General features: G+C 39.9%; 2 protein-coding genes across 5 annotated transcripts in view; both read right to left on the bottom strand.

Moving 5' to 3' along the window:
- Nucleotides 1–7,782: 7,782 nt before the first annotated feature.
- Nucleotides 7,783–8,442, bottom strand: FGFBP2 (fibroblast growth factor binding protein 2). The gene has a single exon (XM_010010259.1). It carries the CDS (start codon nucleotides 8,414–8,416, stop codon nucleotides 7,790–7,792), a length of 627 nt encoding a protein of 208 aa, XP_010008561.1. The 5' UTR covers nucleotides 8,417–8,442; the 3' UTR covers nucleotides 7,783–7,789.
- A 2,589-nt stretch (nucleotides 8,443–11,031) lies between these two features.
- PROM1 (prominin 1) overlaps nucleotides 11,032–19,596 on the bottom strand; it is a 57,482-nt gene continuing 48,917 nt past the window's right edge. For 2 of the 4 annotated variants that reach the window (XM_010010255.1, XM_010010256.1), the window contains 7 exons: nucleotides 18,407–18,487; nucleotides 18,245–18,313; nucleotides 17,608–17,700; nucleotides 15,967–16,082; nucleotides 14,806–14,874; nucleotides 12,718–12,758; nucleotides 11,032–12,488 (listed from right to left, as the gene is read on the bottom strand). In XM_010010255.1, the coding sequence (XP_010008557.1) occupies nucleotides 12,740–12,758; nucleotides 14,806–14,874; nucleotides 15,967–16,082; nucleotides 17,608–17,700; nucleotides 18,245–18,313; nucleotides 18,407–18,487 (447 nt within the window). In that variant the 3' untranslated portion in view covers nucleotides 11,032–12,488; nucleotides 12,718–12,739. The remainder of the gene's footprint in view (nucleotides 12,489–12,717; nucleotides 12,759–14,805; nucleotides 14,875–15,966; nucleotides 16,083–17,607; nucleotides 17,701–18,244; nucleotides 18,314–18,406; nucleotides 18,488–19,596) is intronic. The other 2 variants (XM_010010257.1, XM_010010258.1) reach the window with 1 other exon arrangement.

The following is a 19,596-nucleotide window of genomic DNA, read 5'->3' as shown; positions in this document are numbered from 1 at the left end:
TGAAGGACACTGCTGCTGCTGACATGAAATATTTAGTGTTCAATAAAAAGTTTTATAGTTCCCTAAGCTGACGGAAAAGTGTTTCTGATTTCTTTCAGTTGTTGCCTCACCCTGAGCCAAGAAGATGTCCAGACGCCGTGCGATCCATATGAAGCAAAACCTAAGGTTATTGAATTGATTCCAGCTGCGCAAAAGACTTCAGGCCCAAGAAGGCAAGGGGAAGCAGAGGCTGCAGATGATGTTCCTTGGTGCTGCTCAGTGGCTTTTACCTCTTCTGGTCTGGTATATTGTGAAAAATATCTCCTGTCATCCCGGTGCAGCTTAGCTTCATTGCAGACAAAATAGAGATTTCTATGAACAGATTTTAACAACTGATCTTGGAACATCTTTCTGATAAAGTGGAGAACGATGGGTCATGAGGGACAGCAGTATTTGAGGCAGGTGTTATGGTGTCCTGGGTTCAGCTACAGCAGTTATTTTTCTCCTTCTTAGTAGCTGGTGCAGTGCTCTGTTTTTGACTTTCAGCCTGGGAACAACGCTGATAACACCGATGGTTTTAGTTGTTGCTCAGTAATGTTTACTCTGACCAAGGACTTTCTCAGTCTCATGCTCTGCCAGGGAGGAGGGGAAGCCAGGAGGAAGCAGAGACAGGACACCTGACCCAAACTGGCCAAAGGGGTATTCCACACCACAGCACGTCATGCCCAGTATAGAAACTGGGGGGAGTTACCCGGAAGGCCCAGATCGCTGCTCGGGTCGGGCTGGGTATCGGTCGGCGGGTGGTGAGCGGTTGTGTCCTTTTCCCTTGTTATTCCTCTTATCATTATTATTGGTAGCAGTAGTGGTTTGTATTATACCTTAGTTACTGGAGAGCTGTTATCTCAACTCGTGGGAGTTACATTCCTCCGATTCCCCTCCCCATCCCTCCGGGAGCGGGGGGAGGAAGGAAAAGGGGGGGGAGTGAGCGAGCGGCTGCGTGGTTCTGAGTTACCAGCTGGGCTTAAACCACGACATGAAGAAAGTTGGATATCTTCTCTGATGAACCATGTCTCCAGAGCCTGATCCCACCACCCTGGGGCTAACCCACCACCCCCTGGCCTGAGTTCACCAACACGACCTGAAAGACACTGGTGTCTGTCCCACTCTGGCAGTGCCCTGCCAGCTCCCCTCCCTGAACACTGCTGCTCCCAGCGGGGCTCTGCAGAGCAGCCCAAACACCTGCATCTGCCAGCAAACCACCCTCCTCAGCACCGCCCAGAGCCACAGCCCGGCCCCTACACTGCAGCATGGCCCCACCACACAGGAGCACGCGGTATCCCAGCGCCTGCACCGCCTGCTCGCACTGGGGCCATGGCCACCTCACTCAGGAGATGGTCCTCACAGGGCCATGCAACTTTTACCTCATGCAAAAACAGGCACTCAAAAACAACCTTCAGCTTCAGGTGTGCCACCTGAGGTAGCAAAGAGCCATGATGGTCTCAGGCAATATTTTCAGCACACAGATGCGGAAACCCTTCTCCACACTTCCCTCCTGTCACCTTCCCTCACAGATCAGTCTCCTACATTGTTGTGAGGGCACCAGATAACCTTACCCAGCTGCACGTGTAAGTCTGTGGATTTCTCTGTTAAAATAGAATGGTTTGAGTTGGAAAGGACCTTAAGATCATCTAGCTCCAACTCCCCTGCCATGAGAAGGGACCACTTCGCCCAAGGCTCGGTCCAGCCTGACCTTGAACACCGCCAGGGATGGAGCATTCACAACTTCCTTGGGCAACCTATTCCAGTGCCTCACCACCCTCACTGTAAAGAACTTCTTACTTATATCTAATCTAAACTTCCCCTGTTTAAGTTTGAAGCCATCACCCCTTGTCCTACCACTAGAGTCCCTAATGAAGAGTCCCTCCCCAGCATCCTTCAGATGCTGGAGATACTGGAAGGCTGCTATGAGGTCTCCACGCAGCCTTCTCTTCTCCAGGCTGAACAGCCCCAACTTTCTCAGCCTGTCTTCATACGGGAGGTGCTCCAGCCCTCTTATTGTCCTCGTGGCCTCCTCTGGACTTGTTCCAACATCTCCATGTCCTTAAGTGACAGTGTTAACTTTCTGGAGTATAGAAGACAGGATCATCTCAGTGCCTTGGTGACAGCACCCATTCAGCTGTGCCTGCCTTGAAGTGGGGTGAGAGGGGGAACGGTGAGCAGCATGCCTGCCTGCGAGCCAGGCTGCAGATAAGGATTTTGGCAGAGGAAGTGGTAAGGCCCCTCTGGCAGAGTTCAGAGCCGGAATTTTGCTCACCATTTCCTTTGGCGGGAAGTCTCTATCCCTCTTAAGGTCTTAGGCAAGTTCTTCATTTTATTCCAGCCGCATTTGTGGGGAGGGCCCCCTCACACACCGCGTTACGCTGGTAAGACAAACACGGGGGAAACCAATTTCGCCATTTGCACATTAATTTTTATGGATGCAGCAGCAGCGACAGAGTCGTGCCGTTCTCTACCTCTGCAGCCAGCAGACCTGAAAGCACACCTCTGTTTCCCCTCATGACTATGAGCATTGTGAGGCCGGAGGCAGCAGCATACCACGGGACGGATGCCTAAAACGAGCTGCTGGCTATGCAAACAGCTTCATAACGTGCTCAGGAGAGGGAGGTGAGGAGGGGAACATGGACTTCCGCTCTGCATCAGACATCAGCTTCATGTTTTTCTTCCTCTATTCATACTGTATTACAGCTACTCTGGAAATTCAGCACCTGGCCTCCTGGCTAATGTTTATGCAGTTAACTTTGTATACAAGATGTGAAAGTGAAATAAACAGATTCTCAGTACATCTGATACAAGTGTCCATGAGATCACACCAATGTCTTGTCATCATACTAACTGCATCTCTTCCACTTTGTTTTCTTATTCCTGTTTTTGTATATGTATCACATACTCTAATTCTAAAATGATCTGTGAAGTCTGATGAGAACAATTCTCTTGATTGAGAGCCAACAGAAATCAATCATCTCCTGTGCTGCATCTGACTCCTTCCCAGAGAAGAAAGCAGAGATTGGGAAAAGTAACAGCAAGAGAAATAGAAACCAGAAAACAACAATCATAAAGTTCCTGAAAAAGAAGGAATGGCAATGGTCAACTTTGGGAAATTTCAGTTTTTCCTTTGTCTTCTTATTTCTGTGGAAGATCTCTGTCCCTATAATCCAATCCATCTATCAACTACAACACCCACTGAAATCAAGAATGCAAAACGTAAGACTGCAAACCATGCAAGAATAACCAAACACACCTAAACAATTCTCTCAGAAAACACCAGAGTGCACTACTGCATAGTTGAGATGGTTTATGGGCAGACTAAACATTATTATTGACATGTGCATTTGGTCTACTTTACATACTGCAAATTCTTAGTTTCCGGTACTTAATTTTAAGGCAAACAGATTTGATGCTCAGTGTTCCTCAACACCTGAATTTCTTGTTGTTTTGTCTGCTGTCAAAACCACGCTAAATGAAAATAGGTATCAAAAGACAGTGGTACTGAACACGAAGGTATCCAGGATGATGCACTTGACTTAATAATGGGATCTGCCATCAGAAGATACTTAAGAAAATTGTCTCTCTCGTTTGATAGAAGATCATCCAAGAGCATTTTTCATACTCTAAGGAGACACAGATGCTAACAGAGGTGTTCATTATTAAATAACCAGAACTTTTAAGCTTTCTTCGATGTTTCCACTGTAACTCCTATAATCTTTCTAGGCCAGAAGACAGCTTGTGAGGTCTGTAGTCCAATCTTCTGCTTAAAGTAGGGTCACAGTGAATTCCTATTATGCTGCTTAAACTTTGTCTACTTGGCCTTGAAAAACTCCACAGATGGAGATTCCAGAGCTGCTCTGGGGAGCCTGCTCCTGTATTTATCCTCCTTACAGTGAATGTTTTTCCTCACACCAAGTCAGAACCCCGCCTGTATCAAGTTGTGACCATGATTTCTTTTTCTCCTATCACAAAAGCCAATGGAGAGACTAACTCTGTATTCTCTATAGCCTCCTCATACGTTTTGGGGGGTAGCTATTAGTTCCCCCCTAAAGCCTTTTCCAGGCTGAACAAGACCCATCCCCTTGGCCTTTCCTCACAGGAGTGTGCTCCAGTCCTGACTATGCTGGTGGCTTTCTATTACACTCCAGTCTTTCTTGGATCTTAACTGTGTGTGTTACATACACATCCTTTTACACGCAGGTTCTCCAAATACATAATTTTACTTTTCTTTGAGGCTTACCTTGTGAAAGTAGTGAATATTCATGATGCCTCTGTGGGAACTTAAACGTGAGGCTCTTGAGGGAGGCTGACTACCTTATATTGCACTGAATTAGCAGCAGAAGCAGCAGGCCTGGGTATCAGGGGTCTCCCTGGTTGCAGGAATCCAGACAAATGTTTTTGCCTGATGTTCCTGTCATGAAAATAAAGACAAATTCTACCTCCACTTGAGCGGATTTCCTGAGGTGCTTACGTATGGGGGGAGTAACAGGTTAAACTAAAATGAATGGAACAGCAGGTTTCATTCATTCATGAGGTACTTGAAGGTTGCACTACTCACCACAAACACCTCTCAATTCATCCTTTCATAATGAACAGCACTTTCATAGCAAGAAGGTAACTGAAATGTCACGACTGTATGTTTCTAGTGCTAAACACAATTAAATGGTAACGTAGCTGATACAATCACAGCGCTGTTACACTGAAGTGGGGGATTTCAGCTGCCATCCCGATTTCAAACATTTGGAAAGCAAGATCATTAAACTGACTTGCTGAGGGTGCCTAGTATTGCCTAATGAACTGCAGTCCAAGTCATGCAGCACTTGGGTACCAAAATCTTCACCTATTTGAAAAATCTAGTGCATATATTTTGGATGCTGAATGTTTTACAGAAAGTATTTAATGAAAGAGGGGCCTTTGGTACAAGACTTTGATTTCTAGTTTCAGTCTAGCAGTGAAGCTTCAAGTGGTCATTTCAGACTACAGAGTGTGAAGTGCAGAGCCCTGTGCAGCAGAGCTCTGCTCTAGTGAAATGAGGCAAGAGTTCCCCAGTAAATAGTGCACTAGCACTTTTGTCCTCTACTAAGTGGAATCAACAATGACCATGTATTAAAGACTATATCATCAAGAGTTCTACAAGTGTCAGACAACTTTGCTGCCTTCTGTGCTCCATGCGTATACATGAAAGTCTTCTGTAAGTAAACCAATGAAACCTCCTCTTTTCTCCTGCTATCAGTACAGTGGGTAACGGATTCTCCCAGACTTCTTTAAATGCAAAACACGGTCTCATTTTTGAGGGCATCACTGCTGTAGGGGATACTACTGCAAAACAGTCACTCTGCAGCGTGGCTGGACAGAGCCTTGGGCAACATAGTTTAGTGTGTGGTGTCCCTGCTCATGGCAGGGGGGTTGGAACTAGATGATCTTAAGGTCTTTTCCAACCCTAACTATTCTATGATTTGCATCACACAACAGAAGTTTCAAAATGTTTTAAAAATGCATCTCAAGGAAACCCTCAACCTCCCCTTAGTATTTCCAAACAGTTCCCATTGTAACTGATGAATGTAATTATGTTAGCAAATCAATTACATTCATTTCTATGACAAATAAGTGAATAGGTGTACTGCTACATTTTTAATATGCTCACTGCACGAGAGCCTGGCGAAACTTATAATTGAAATTATAAATGAAGATTAACCACATCAGTTTTACGGCTGACAAAAAACCAGACTTGAGTTTGCATGTGAGCAGCAGCCAAGCTCTATTTCTGCACTGATCCCGTGTTCATTGCTTGCTGTTCCTGTCCATATCTTTTCAAGAGGGTTGGGAACAGAAAATTATTCCAGTTTTTCTTTTGGTATAAGGTACAAAGTTTAGTCATTAGACAATTACAATCTGGAATTATCAAGTGAGAATTACAAATCTGTGAGTAAAGTACTGGAGAAGTACTTAAGTGTAACACCCAGCAGAGACTGTTAACAGTAAATATAGAGCACTACTAATTTCTGTGGTACGAAGTTTTTCCAGTTACATCCCTGCTGTGAAGCTCTCTTGGGAACAGAAGGGATTATTGTTAAAAAATAATCTGAATATAGATCTCTGACAACAGGCTATTAGGTCTGCTTTGTGTTTTGATGAGATTTATGCAAGTGTCCAAGTGAACAGATATGAATTACCTTTTAGAATGTTTACTGAACCCAAACAGTAATATTTCCACTAACAGATGCTAATAACAGTGAACTCTGCAGATGCACCACAGATGAACACTTCTAATCTGCTATCTTTGGAAATGCATTCTTACATTACTCTTATTTCTCCAATCCTTCCTCCCTGCTGTCTGTAACTTATCATTGTAATACAAATGTAATAACACTGAAAATATTAATATTAATGAAAACACGTTCACAGTGGGACAGTAACGACTAAGGCTTGTAACTTCTCTTACACATTCTACCAACAATCTCTTAAGAAACAAGTATCAAATACCACGACTTTATACAAGTAGCACCATTTAAAATTTTAAGAAAGCACACTGAGAACGTTTTCATACATTTTATTGTTTGCACTAACATCACTTAACAGCATCATTTACAGCTTTCATCTCCAACACACTGAAGAAAATCAGCACACACAAAAACCTATTCAAGTTCAGCACTCCTGAAGGGGAACCTTGGCTACACTAATGCTGTACACCTTGGTGGGTAACAGACCTAGGAACAGTTAGTTCATCCAAACACTTTCAGCACAGTCACTCCAGCTTCATGCATTTTTCAGGGCTGTTAATAAGTTTCATTTTAGAAAAAAAAAAGCTACAAGATTTACAGAGATGACTCATTTTCAAACCAAAATTCTTACATCTAAATTATTAAACTACAGCAAGGACCCTTCTTCAGCTGTAACAATTTTGCTCTGCAAAACAAAGAAGAAAAAAAGATTAGTCACTTTGCTGCACCAAGCACACGGAAGATCAGCAGCAGCCTAAACGCTTGCTGGTTCACACCGCATCTATTCTCATTTCTGTCAAAATATTGCCAAGTTCAGTCACCAGTTCCTGGCTCTTTCTGAGCCTAAATGGAAGTGGGTATAAAACCAACCACTTCTGTGAGGGCTTCGCCTTTTTAAATCCTGGCTGAAAACCTTAGACTTGCCAGACAAATGCCTGTGTGCAATCCCCTACTGCCTCTACAGAAACTCACAGACCCACAAACCAAGACAGTGCATGTGGTTTTACTCATTTCTTGTAGTTGTTTATGAACTACTTAAAATTAAAACAGTTAATCATTACCTAGCCATTTTGATGAACAAGCTTTATCCTCTCAATTTCTGAATTTAGGTTTAAATTGTTCTAGCTGATGCATTTGTCATCGGATCTGATGCATTTGTTATTTATCTTACTTCACTGGCTTAAATCTGAAGGTCAGAAGAAGAGGGAAGGAATGACAGAAGGCAGAAAACAAGCCTAATTCAAACATGTAGAACCACAGAATTACTGGCAGATACCACAAACATCTCAGTACGCACTGAAGACCCCACAGGAGGCTGGGAGGGAGTCCTTAATTAGCAGCCATCACTGGAGTTTATGCTGTCCAGCCCCTCAGAAGTCACAGTACAGGCTTTGCCATGTTAGATTTTAGTGAACAAGCCTAGAGCTTCCCTGTCCACACCCCTGAAAGACCCCCAGGATCAAAATACAACAAAATTACAACAGGATTACTCTGAAGTATATTCTGCTGTGCTTCAAGATGGGAGTTTTACCTGAAGTGAACCCTTAACCTCTGAAGATTCCAATAATGTAGGAGCAGAAACCATGCAGGGATTCCCAGCAATGTTCCCGAGCCAGTTTCATTGCTTCTGTTTCATTTTCAGACCCTTTACCACGTTGGGTTGGTTTTATAAGAGGTAGTATTGCAGGTTTCAGTATTTTCTTAGCAGAGCTTTTCCCTGCTCCCCTCCCAGAAGTGGAAGTTTTCTGGACTGATTTGACCTGGTTTGCTGCATCTTCTGGCTCCATACCAGCAGCTATTTGCTTCATGAGAGCTGCTGAGGGAGCCTTTTGGCACATGGTGATCTTCAACACTTGTGTGGATTCGCAGGCATGCGGGAGCTTTCTAAGTTCCGCGGCGATCTGGTTCCAGTAAATCTTTGGGTTGTTTCTGAAAGCACGACAGACTGATGGCTTGCCAGTGAATTCACACCAGTAGGTCATGCCTTGGCTTTTGCATTCAATTCTCAGTTTCATTTCCTCGTCCCCACTCATGCTCATTGTGCAAACATCTTTGATTTTAGTCCGAAAATTGATTACTTCACCGTTGCTTCTTTTCTTTGGCTTCACCTTCTGTCCCAATCCTCCCATGCCACAGATCGCTACTAGGAAAAGAAGAGCAAATCTCTTCATGGTGAGAGGAGTTGACCGAGATCCTTGAGCAACGCGATCCGAAACAGTGAAAGCAGTAAGTGGCTGCTCACAATTTAAAGGCTTGGTGCACAAAGGAGCCTCTTACCAGCAGAACATGGGATGGAAGGTTTATTTTTTTAAAAATAAAAGTAATAAATCACACTTCAGTAAGCATGTGCCATAATTTATAGCCTGAGGGAGTGTCAAACAACCTGTGAACTCCCAAGAAGTAACAAGACAAATCCTGTAAATGCAGTCAAATACAGAACGATAGTTGTATAACCGAGAAGCACATTCCTATGCAGGATGAACACGTCATATTTGATTTTTAACAGATTATTTTCCATTCTCCAGCTGCTTTATAGCTAGCTATCTTCATGCCAGAGCTTGTAAGACCATACTGAAGTAAAAAAAGATGGAAGTGCCAAAGCAATCTATGCAGCTACATCTGGGTGATTAAAACGTGTCTTACTAATAAAGGCTGATTTGTGAAATGGGTTTTCTGTGGATTTGCACAGTAAGGATCCAACATTAGCACTTTGTCAGCACATGACACATGTCAGCACAGTGGGGACACGTTGAAGAATCAACTGCACATTCTTTGAGCTGTGAAAGATTTTTAGACTTGCAATATTTAAGCATGATAAGGAATAAAGCTTTAGCAAAATAAGGTATTACAGGCCTCAACATAAACCAAACATTTGGAAGTTTATCATCATTGTCACACCATGGGTTATTTTTAGCCAACAGAGCAAGACAACAGAAGTAGCTTATCATGGGTCTCAGCAGCAGGGAAGAGACCCCAGAGCACGTCAGATATTTGTGCTTTATCACCTTCCACTTTTTTTCTAAACAGATATTTTCCTGTTCATAATAGATGAACTGTAAAAACGCCATAAATCAAAAGCAAGAGAACAGAAATGTTTTAGTGCAGCGTCCTGTACTAGCAGTTTCTACTGCAGCAACTAAAATCAGAGGTAAGGAAGATCACGGTAACTCTCTTGGCATTCAGGATGTCATGAGAAGAATCCCTCCCACACTTCTGCAAGCCACAGTACATTTCTGGCTAATAAGACTCCAGCAGACATTTCTTTTGAAGACATCTATGATACACCAAGTCTGACCTGAACAGCCTCTGGAATGATGAGCATATTATTTAAGTATGCTTGAATAACAGGGGTGCTAGAAACCCTTGGTATAAGGATAGCCATACACAATGGAATAGCACACCATTTTGTATACCTACTTGTTCAACAGGTTTTGATAAAGAAAATACCAAGGGAAAACCATTTATTTAACACAGACAGTAAAGCTGAACAGAAAAATAAAACTGCAAAAGGTGCTTCTCTAATACTTGACAGTAGAGTCCCTGGCTGCTCTGGCACCCCAGCTCGTCTGAGAGTTGTCTGCTTGAAGATGGAGCCACTTGGACCAGCCATTTTGGGTAGCCTGAACCTCATTCTTCCAGTGAACGTGCCATGAAGGTCTCCATGACTAAATACTGTTTTGACAGAGAGAACAACACAGCTTTCTTTCATCTCCTTAGTTGACATCTACGGCTATTTCAGTAACATTTTTAGTAGAGGTCTCATTTCTAGCTTCTTGCCATTTGTTCCCCCTGTCTCTTCCAAAGGACAGGGGTGTGCCTCTCCAGTCTTAGGAGAAGAGACTTGAGTACAATGGTACAAACCTACTTCAGACTTATGATTCACTCTTCTATTGTTTCCTGGAGGGTCTTCTTGCCCATTATCCAGCCAGACAGAAAAATCTTGTTGCCCACCTCACACTTCACCACACCCTCATTTCAAGAAATCCCTACTGCAAGCACTCAAATGCCTATTAATATTTAACAAATGTATTATTTACACTTGGTTATGCATAACAGCACTGACAGTTCCTAGATTAGAAAGGAAAGCCATCCATCTCTCATTCTAATAACTGTTAAAGAGTTCAAAGCTACTTAAAAGTTACTTTATACCCGTTTCAGATCTCATTTTGAAAGCTTTTAAAGTGTAATCATGAAAACAAATTAGACTACAAGGATAAGGACAAATATCAAAGCTTGGACTCAAGAGCTCTGGTATATTTATGTATTACAGTTAATACATTACTGCTCAGTGTTTGCCTTGCTCCCATCTGACACATGCATCCTCTGTCTGCCTGTGCTTCACGTGAACCAGCTCATGGTCTGTTTTATCAGTGGAAAACAATTGTCCTTTTACAAGTGAAGTCAGGACATGAGCAGTGAACTATGGAACTGAAGAACTGGCAAACCTTTAGTTCTGCTGTGACTGCTACAGCAACAACAAGAGGCAAGCGGTAACATCTTGAGCGCTTGTGGGTTATGTGGGTATCTACAACTCATTAGCTCGAACCCTACCGTATCTGCATAATCTTTGTGGAAGTTGGAAGCTCCCTCTCTCAATGGTCTTTCAGTCCTTCCTGCTCCAGTTCTTAGTCTCTTCTGTTGCTTAAGCTGAAGCCATTAATAAAAGTCAAATATAGCAGAAATATTTAATCATGGTAAAAAAAAGTCATTTTCATAAGATGTTAACTCAGCGCAACTCTTCTGAGACAGGTCTACACAACAACACAATTGCGAATCAAACATCAGGTAGTTAAGCAACTTCTTTTTTATTTAAATGAACTGGGAAACTGGGAATTTTCTCAAATTAAAAATAGAAACTTTTAAAAATCTGCGGTTCTGAACATTACATATACACATATGCTACATACTGGCAATTAGAAATGTTTCCATTTATGACCTAACAATGAAAAATTTAAGGTTATCCCAGGTTAAAGACTGGTATCACTTTCCATCATGTCTTAAAAATTACATGAGTGTTTGACAGAATTACCCCTACTTCAACCCAATGAACCTTGTTGGAAACAAAGTTAACAATACTGATATATGAAGAGACACTATTTTAGATCAATAATTAATTTACCCACCTTAATGTTTTACTCTAGTAAACAGAGATACTTTTGGGCCTTGTTGATGAATTCTGCTGTTAACTAATTCAGCAATGAAATTGTATGCCTAAATTCAAGGCAGTAACTCTAGTAGTAGAAATGTTAATTCCAATTGTGAAACACATTTGAATTTCAGTATTAGAAATCATATTTTGAAATTACTTAGCAAAAATAGTATTGCTGCCCCCTGAAAGAGCCACAGCTTAACAGTGGTACTATTAAGAACATCACAGAAGTGAATGTGAACGAGGAAAAGGGAGGCAGAAGACGTAAAGCATTCTAAAACTCACCCACAGATGGCATTTCTCATGCTCTTTTTGAGTACTACTGAACTCTAGAAAGCTTAGCTTTTTCACTATATTATGCATCACGGACACTCCCAACCCTCCCACCCGAAGAGTTTCAAAACAAACTTCTCCAAAAATGTCCCTTTTAGGTCTACACTGCGAAACCCACTAAATATTAAATAATTAAAAAAAGCAGGAGGAAAACAAAACTGCAGCTGAAGCTTTTGGAGACACAAAGAGACACTGTAGATCTCATTACACTTCAAATTTAGTCCAAAGTGATCATTCAAGAGCACCAGATAGCAACACTGATCATGCTGGTAAATTCATTTGTGAAGAGCATTATACAATATTAAAATCTTAACTAAACACTTAAGTTTTAAGAAAAATGTATATACAAAAGTCTCTGTATACAAAATGTATTTTTATGTAAACGTGTACGTACTGTGTTTAACACAAATCAACTATTTAAGAACTTGACCGGTTGTCAGAGGATTGCTAGGCAAAGACTGTTAATCATCTAATTAATTCATATACTGTGATGTAAGGTAAAAAGCCCAGTGTAAAAAAGTAAAAAATGAAAACCATTTTAGTTCAAGCCTTGAACAGTGGTATTTAAGAGGCAGTGCCCTGATTGCAAAATATTCTGTACAGTAGTTTATGGCATAACATTCAATAGTACAACTGGGATTTACAGTACGGGCGACATAAAACAAGCGGCTCAGGATTTGGAAGATGAATGCCAATGCCAATACACTTGGAAGAATAATGATATACTCCCACAGAAGAATCTCGAGCCTCATTTACATAGCCTGGAAATAAACACAGAAACAATTCAGGGAATTTTGATGAAGACAGAATTGTAATGTAATTTACATAGAATCAGGCATAGATTTTCACATGAATATCAATACATTCAGTAAGTAGCTTATTTTTATTTTTAAAACTTGCAGCACTCATGTTACAGAAAGCAGAGCAGCCTTCTTACAAATAGTAAAGTAGTAATAGACCTAGAATTGACTTTAAAAGCTCATTACTTACCCCTTCATGTTTCCAGTATGTGTTACCACTGTTCCACAGAGCTATAGGAGAAAAAACAAAACACAAACCAAACCCATCATTTTCTTTCGCCCATGAATGGAACAGAAATACCGTGTCTGACTAAGGTGAGACAAGATCAGTTGGCACAAACTTTTCTCAAATTTTCACCTACTTAATCAAGAATTTTTCAAAGAGGAGTAAACAGATCAATGATTTTCTCTATCGATGTCTCTGGTTATCTTTGTTTCATGAGAGAAAGAAATGCTTGGATTATTACTCAACACCACTCTTTTGAGAACTTAATCCAGCCTCCAATTTTGCTCCCCAAAAACGGTGGCTGTATTTGAGGTTATTTGTATCTTTGACATGTTTATAAAAACACCTGTGAGAGATACCTATACAAATATAAATATACCTTATACAGATCTCATATTTACATAGCTTGTATTTATAAAGAAAAATAACTGCATCTCTTTCCAGCAAAATAATCCAGCTGAGTCTGAAGGACAAAAAACCCCTATGGGATTCTTTACACCTGCAAAAGTACAGGTGTACAGAAATCTATTCAAATTCATACATCTCAAAGTTTCTCTCAAAATAATTTATAGGAAATGAGAAAAAGCAAGGATAGCACAACAGTGACGAGTTTGCCAAAATGAAAATTAGAAACAAGACTCTATTTGCTTTGGGAATCCCAGATTGAATCTCCCAATTAGCAGTTTTTCAAATTATTTCAGTTAGCATATAGAAGTCAGCATGGCTGAATTCATACATTTCATTCTGGAAGCCCATTTTGAGTAACTTAAAATTTAGGAAAATAAAGTCAGGACTGAACTAGTGGGTCTTTGTTCAAAAGGTTATTTTATGTTAGTAATTTCTAGCTTATTCAGGAACACTGTGTTAACTATTCATCGATCACTGACATATCACAGAAAACATGCTATGAATGTCAAGAATATTAACATTCATATTAAAGATTCAAAGATCAGAAAGGCACTTCTAAGGCCTGAGCAATTATTGGTTTCCTCTTATGTAAAACACTGAAAGTTCTTAGCACTGACAGTCCTCAGATATGCCAGAAGTACTTTTGAATTAAACACATTGTAGGTTAATTTAGGGAGTAGCCTTAAGTTGCAGAACATACCATGACAATTGTGATCACAAGTGATCACTAAAAATATTGTTAAATATATGTATTTCCTTCAGAAGGAATCAAGATTTGGTCAGCAAATTAATTATTGTAAAACACAGTTCTAATAAATAATATACATCTGATTCAGCCACAAAATCTGGCAAGCCCTCCAAACTATGAGCTCTCTTGGTATCTACCCATTACTGAAGGAACTTCTCTGCCAATACTCAACCTATACTTTCAGTTATGAGGTTGCAAGTTAAGGTACAGTGAGGTACAGATCTCAGTCATAAATTAGATCCTTCTTTAAGCAACTCAGATATTTTGCAACCCTAAATACCAAAGCTGTGGGACACTCTATGTTATCCCTTTGGAAACTGGTAGTCTCACAATAGCCAAGGTTTCAAAGCACAGAAGTTGTAGAGACAGAAAAGAACCCAAATCCCTCCTTTTTAAATATAAATTACTTTGTGATGTTACACTAGTTCTACCCATGCAGAAACATCCATTTGTGTTCACATTTTCTGCATACTCTGGATCACCTGCCTTTCCATAGGAAAAGCTCCTCCTGTCACAATCCAAAAAATAGGACAACCTGGGACTAAAAACGCATCCCATCCTATCACTTTCAACTACCACCAGCGTATTTTAATATGTTTACCAATTTAGGACCACCCACTGGTCCAGATAAATACCAAACTACCTGCATTTTAAGATCAAATTTAGGCAATTGCTTTGTTAAGTTGCTGGAAATTACTACAGTATCTGCTGCTAAGTGAAGAATATTGGAGAAATATAAATCATACGGCATTTGCTATAGTGAGTAATCATGCAAAACCCCCCATAAATAGAGGATTAAGTGATTCACTTTAAAACGTGCAGAAAATTGGATAGGTGATTAATACAGTAGATTAAGTAAGGACACATGAAGGCATGCAGTTTCAGACTTGGTTTACCTTGTAAAAACAGGATTGTGTATACCATATAAATGCTCTTTATGATAACCATTATTACCATTTTCTGTACTGTAATAAAATAAATACACCAAGAAAGACCATGTTAACTATAAAATGTGCTATGTACAGTATGGCTTCTAAGACATGTACATGGATGTTGGTATTATATGCAAAGATAAACTGTGTCTGTACAATAGAATAATATACTTTTCCTTTGTAACATTCAGGAGTTACAGCATCATTATAATTTTACATTTTTAAATATTTTTTATATATTCTCCAAAAATTAAGTATTTTGGTATTCTTGAGTTGGATACTCTAATATAATCTATATTGTCTGGTGAAACAGAACATGTTACCTCATTTGAAGTAACAAGTTACATGAAAAATATAAACCCTCCCACTGGAATGAAGTAATTTTAACAAATACCAGCAAAAATGTCTTACGTTTTCATGTGTATAGCTTCAACACTAAAAAACACAGAAAAGGAGGAGTAATTAACTAGATACTAATAAGTGAGTAATTTTAGCTGTACATGCCTGTTTCTGCTCTACTGACTAGTGAATGTGTAATGAAAAATGACTGGTGTGAGAACTGAGAAATGCAGTGCACAGGCTAACTGAACAATGAGCAAAAACAAGGAGCAGAAAACAGTGAAAACAAAACTGATGGGAAAATGTGCAAGAACAGTTATCATAAAGTAAAATGCCAAGTCCCTGAGACAGAGGAACTGCAATTGAAAAAGGAAAGACTCGTTAGGAATAACTAAGACAGTAAGAAAGCAAATAATTAATTCAAGAAGATTACAAAGCAGGCATAATTCACCTTAACAGGTTATTTAGCAAAGCTAACCACTTGTACATTTGGAATATATTCATAGAAACACTGTACACAAAGCTCTGAAGACCCCACTCTGAAACAGGTTTCTCAAAGTCATGGCTGCCTCTATCTGCACGGAGTCATAGCAAGTCAAGGCAACCACATCCCACCTGCACAAAGCACTTTGCAGACACCAACCCAAACCTGCAACACTTTACAAGAACATACAGTTCTAATCTGACCACGCAGAAGGTATCAGGATTATAGTGCCTTCATGTGAAATACTACAAAAATCATTTCAATCCATGTGCCGTTTAGCTTACTTAGGAGTATATACTTACTCGTCATATACATCCTCTGTATCCATTCTACGATAGTATTTGGAGAGTTTCACAGCAAAAATTATGGCAGGAATTAAAAACATTGAAGAGCCTCCCAAACCAAACCAGAAGGTATTCTGAAACAAAGCAAAATCCAGGAAAAAGACATCACAGAGAAAATTTACCAGAAAATTACCGAATTCTTGCTTGATATTTTAATCGTTACACAGTCAAAATTAGCGGCACTGCTCGTATGGATTATCTGAAGCTCCTTATACTAGCATGAAGCAGGGCATGTGATGTATTCTCTGTTGTCAAGGTGAGCTAAAGTAAGAACAGCACTGTCCTCAAATGTAACCAAGTAGAAATGTGTCTGAAGTTGTTCAAACAACACAGCCATAGTGCCCTAAGAAGTTATTTCAATGTACTCAGCCTTGGGCTAGAAAGTAATTTTGGGTCTCTGCATTAATTTACTAGTCACATTTTTTCTTTCTCCTTTCTTGGTATTTTTAAAGTATTAATCTTTCTTGAGGTTCGTTATCAAAACCCAAGTTTCCAGCACTTTCTCAAGGTACTTTTAAGCTTGCTAACTGCAGCCTCTTTGTGTAACTAATTTTATTATCATACAGTTGAACTGAGTTATCACCAGATGTTAAAAAGATCGTTTCTCAAATTTGATTTGTATTGGCTGGAGGCATTTTGACTTTTAAGTGACTCAGCTAAGTTCTATCCACAGGAAAATCATGGTCCATCTCCCACCAGATGGTTAGTGGCTACGCAAAGGAGAACAGAAGCTCTGTAACATACGAGATAATCGATGATTCTGCCGGTTTAGGAGGTTTACATGGTGAAGCATTATCAAGGTTAAGCATTTTGTGGTTAAAGGAGTATCAAGGTTCGAATGCTTTGGCTTTGATTGATTATACACATTTACTGTTGGTATGATTAGGTCCTTGCTACAAGTACAATAAAGCTAAGCAATAGCTAGGAGATGGTCTAGGTAGTTTCCAGGCATGTGGTTTCTTATTCTCTTTTTAATACATACTGTCCTCTTTCCAAGCAATTTGGGCAAGATGAAAAGCCAATACGGCCCTTATATATTGTAACCAGCCATGCTCCAAGTCTCCACTGTAGAGAAATGAATCAAGGTCTGCTACAAGTCAAGTAATAAAACCTCATTCAGGTTTTCTAAAGTCCAGGAAAGATACTTGAGAAAGTTTTTCCTTCCTATTTCTCACTCCCTCCCCTTAAGTCAGAAAAGGTTACAGCTGAAACTTCAGATCTTTATGCTTTTCCATTTCAAGGTCATTCAGAATCAAGTAATCAAACAGAAACCCAACTATTTTTTCCAGAACTTTTATTCCAAATCAGTAGTACTGTATTTACTTTGCAATTCAAGTTGTAAGAAATTTAATAAGCACAGATTATTTTACAGCATTCTTGCTAATAGAAGCCTGATTTTACAGGGAACCTAAATCAAGTCCAGCACTCGTTTGGCTTTGGACTTGATCCAGATCAGAACATTTTTTTCCCCTGCATAACTTTGAATGTGACACTTTATTATCATACTTCAGAACAGTCTAGCCAGAATAATTAAATACAGATGTATGTTCAAAGAATTTCCCACTGCCCCAATTCTGAATAACAGAAAATATTCCTTACCACAGAATCAGTTATATAGCTGCATAAAAAAATATCTACTGCTGTATCTATCACATTGGCAATAGGCTTGCATGCTGCTACCTCCATGGCAATCTGAAAGACATTAAAAAAATATATAAATATATAGTTCAAAGTATGTAGCAGAATAAAACAAGAATCTCAAAGCTTGCTTACAGTTACAGATGCTGTTTCTTAAATTGTTATCTCTCACCCTATCCAAATTCCAGTGGGGATATGCTATCAACTGAACGTCTTTAAAACCTCAGCTTACTTTCTTAAAGGCTGCAGCTGAAGAAAGAAGAATAAAACAAGATGCTAATGACATCAATTTGAACTAAGCAGGGGCAGGCTCAGTGCGGTATTAGCACAAATGGTAGACTTCAGGCTAGCCCTGGAAAAATGATACTATATTAAATTTACATTTTATTCCAATCAACACAACTTATCGTTTCTGTTCTATTTCAAACACAACAGAACTATTTACAGAAGACAAGTTCTCCTCTTCATAGTAAGTACAAATCTCTTACAAATTGAAACTATAAAACATACTATCAAAGTAACATGATCATTATTAGCATCTAGCTTTTTCACATTCTTTTCAAACGCAGCTTCTCTCAATGAAGTTCATGCATCTTACCGACTCCTTGACCCACTCAATGTATTGCTCAAAGTAGCCAACTATGGTATCCATGTACTTTTTCGTCTCCTAGGAACAAACAAAAGTTAAGTGAACAAAAGTAAGTGAAACTCTATCTCCATGACATCATAAATTAATGTACTTTAATCAACTGAAGCTCACCTGAACAATAACTAGAGAAGCGTTGTTATTTATGAGAAGCTGGGCAGCATTAACAGCGCTTATGACATTTTTCACCTTAACCTGGAGAGAAAGAGAGAGCATTTAATATAAGTAACTCCCTTTCAGGCTGTTACAATGGCTCTGCAGCCATTGTTGGGACCCTATTCTCTTCAAAAACCAATGTTACTATCCTGTCAAAACATGCTAATCCAGACAGAACATGAGCCGGCCTACAGATTTAAGATCACCTAACAAAATTCTCTCACTACTAAAAAGGAAGACATTACTGTTACAAACAGTATCTTTTCCTGGATCCTATGTTACCAATTTATGTACTAGATCAGCTTTCTCTACCATTCTCTTTCCTTTCCATAAGAGTAGAAATATATTCATCAATGTAGTATATACATTACAGACACACACATTGCACAGCAAGAACACAGCGCCTATATACTATTACAACTCATAATTACTAGAATATGATTCTTTACAGCTAAAATATACTGCTAACCAATATCCAAAAGGATTGAGCCACTTCTCCAATGTATGTGCAACCCCATAAAGTCTCTCAAAGAACACATGCAAAGGATAATGTGCATTCAGCCTGAAACTGTAGAGATGTTTCTCAAATATACTTCGGGGTCAACCATCATCCTTTTCTTATCAGCACCTGATTTCATGGCTTCTTATCCCCACCTTCCAGGTTGAAATCACAGATTCTAAAAGAATCCTAGCTCGCCTGCTGCTGTGGATGGGTGAAAACCGTAATGGGAAGAACTGAGGTAGGTATGGCCCATCAAGCTGTTGTAACTATGACTCTTAAGTGCTAGCTAGCTCGTGTGGCTAGATTCTTGCTAGCAGAGCCAAGGCAGGCTGGTAGCAACAGAAAGCGTTGCTGCCAGAAAAGTAACCATCCTGTTGCTTATTCTCCCAAGTCCAGCAGAGTGTGAAGGCAGCAGGTCCCATTGTGTGGGCATGAGCTGCTACTCAGAGGGAAACATGCCTGTCCTGGGGAAGCCTCTATACAGGTCCAGGCTCCCACGGCAAGAACAATGCTGCAGAAGCAGGGACGTAACAAGTACAGTGCTAAAGAAACAGGCCCCCGGGAGCTGGATGTTGGACAAGAGGTGGTTAAAGACGTGCTAAGCTCTCTTTTCTCAGTTGAATTTTTGTGTTTTACTTCTTGGTTG

Source organism: Nestor notabilis, unplaced genomic scaffold (assembly GCF_000696875.1).
Source record: "Nestor notabilis isolate BGI_N333 unplaced genomic scaffold, ASM69687v1 scaffold2102, whole genome shotgun sequence".
Classification (NCBI taxonomy): domain Eukaryota; kingdom Metazoa; phylum Chordata; class Aves; order Psittaciformes; family Psittacidae; genus Nestor; species Nestor notabilis.
The sequence above is the reverse complement of the archived record's forward strand: the minus strand, read 5'-3'. Positions and strand labels throughout refer to the sequence as shown.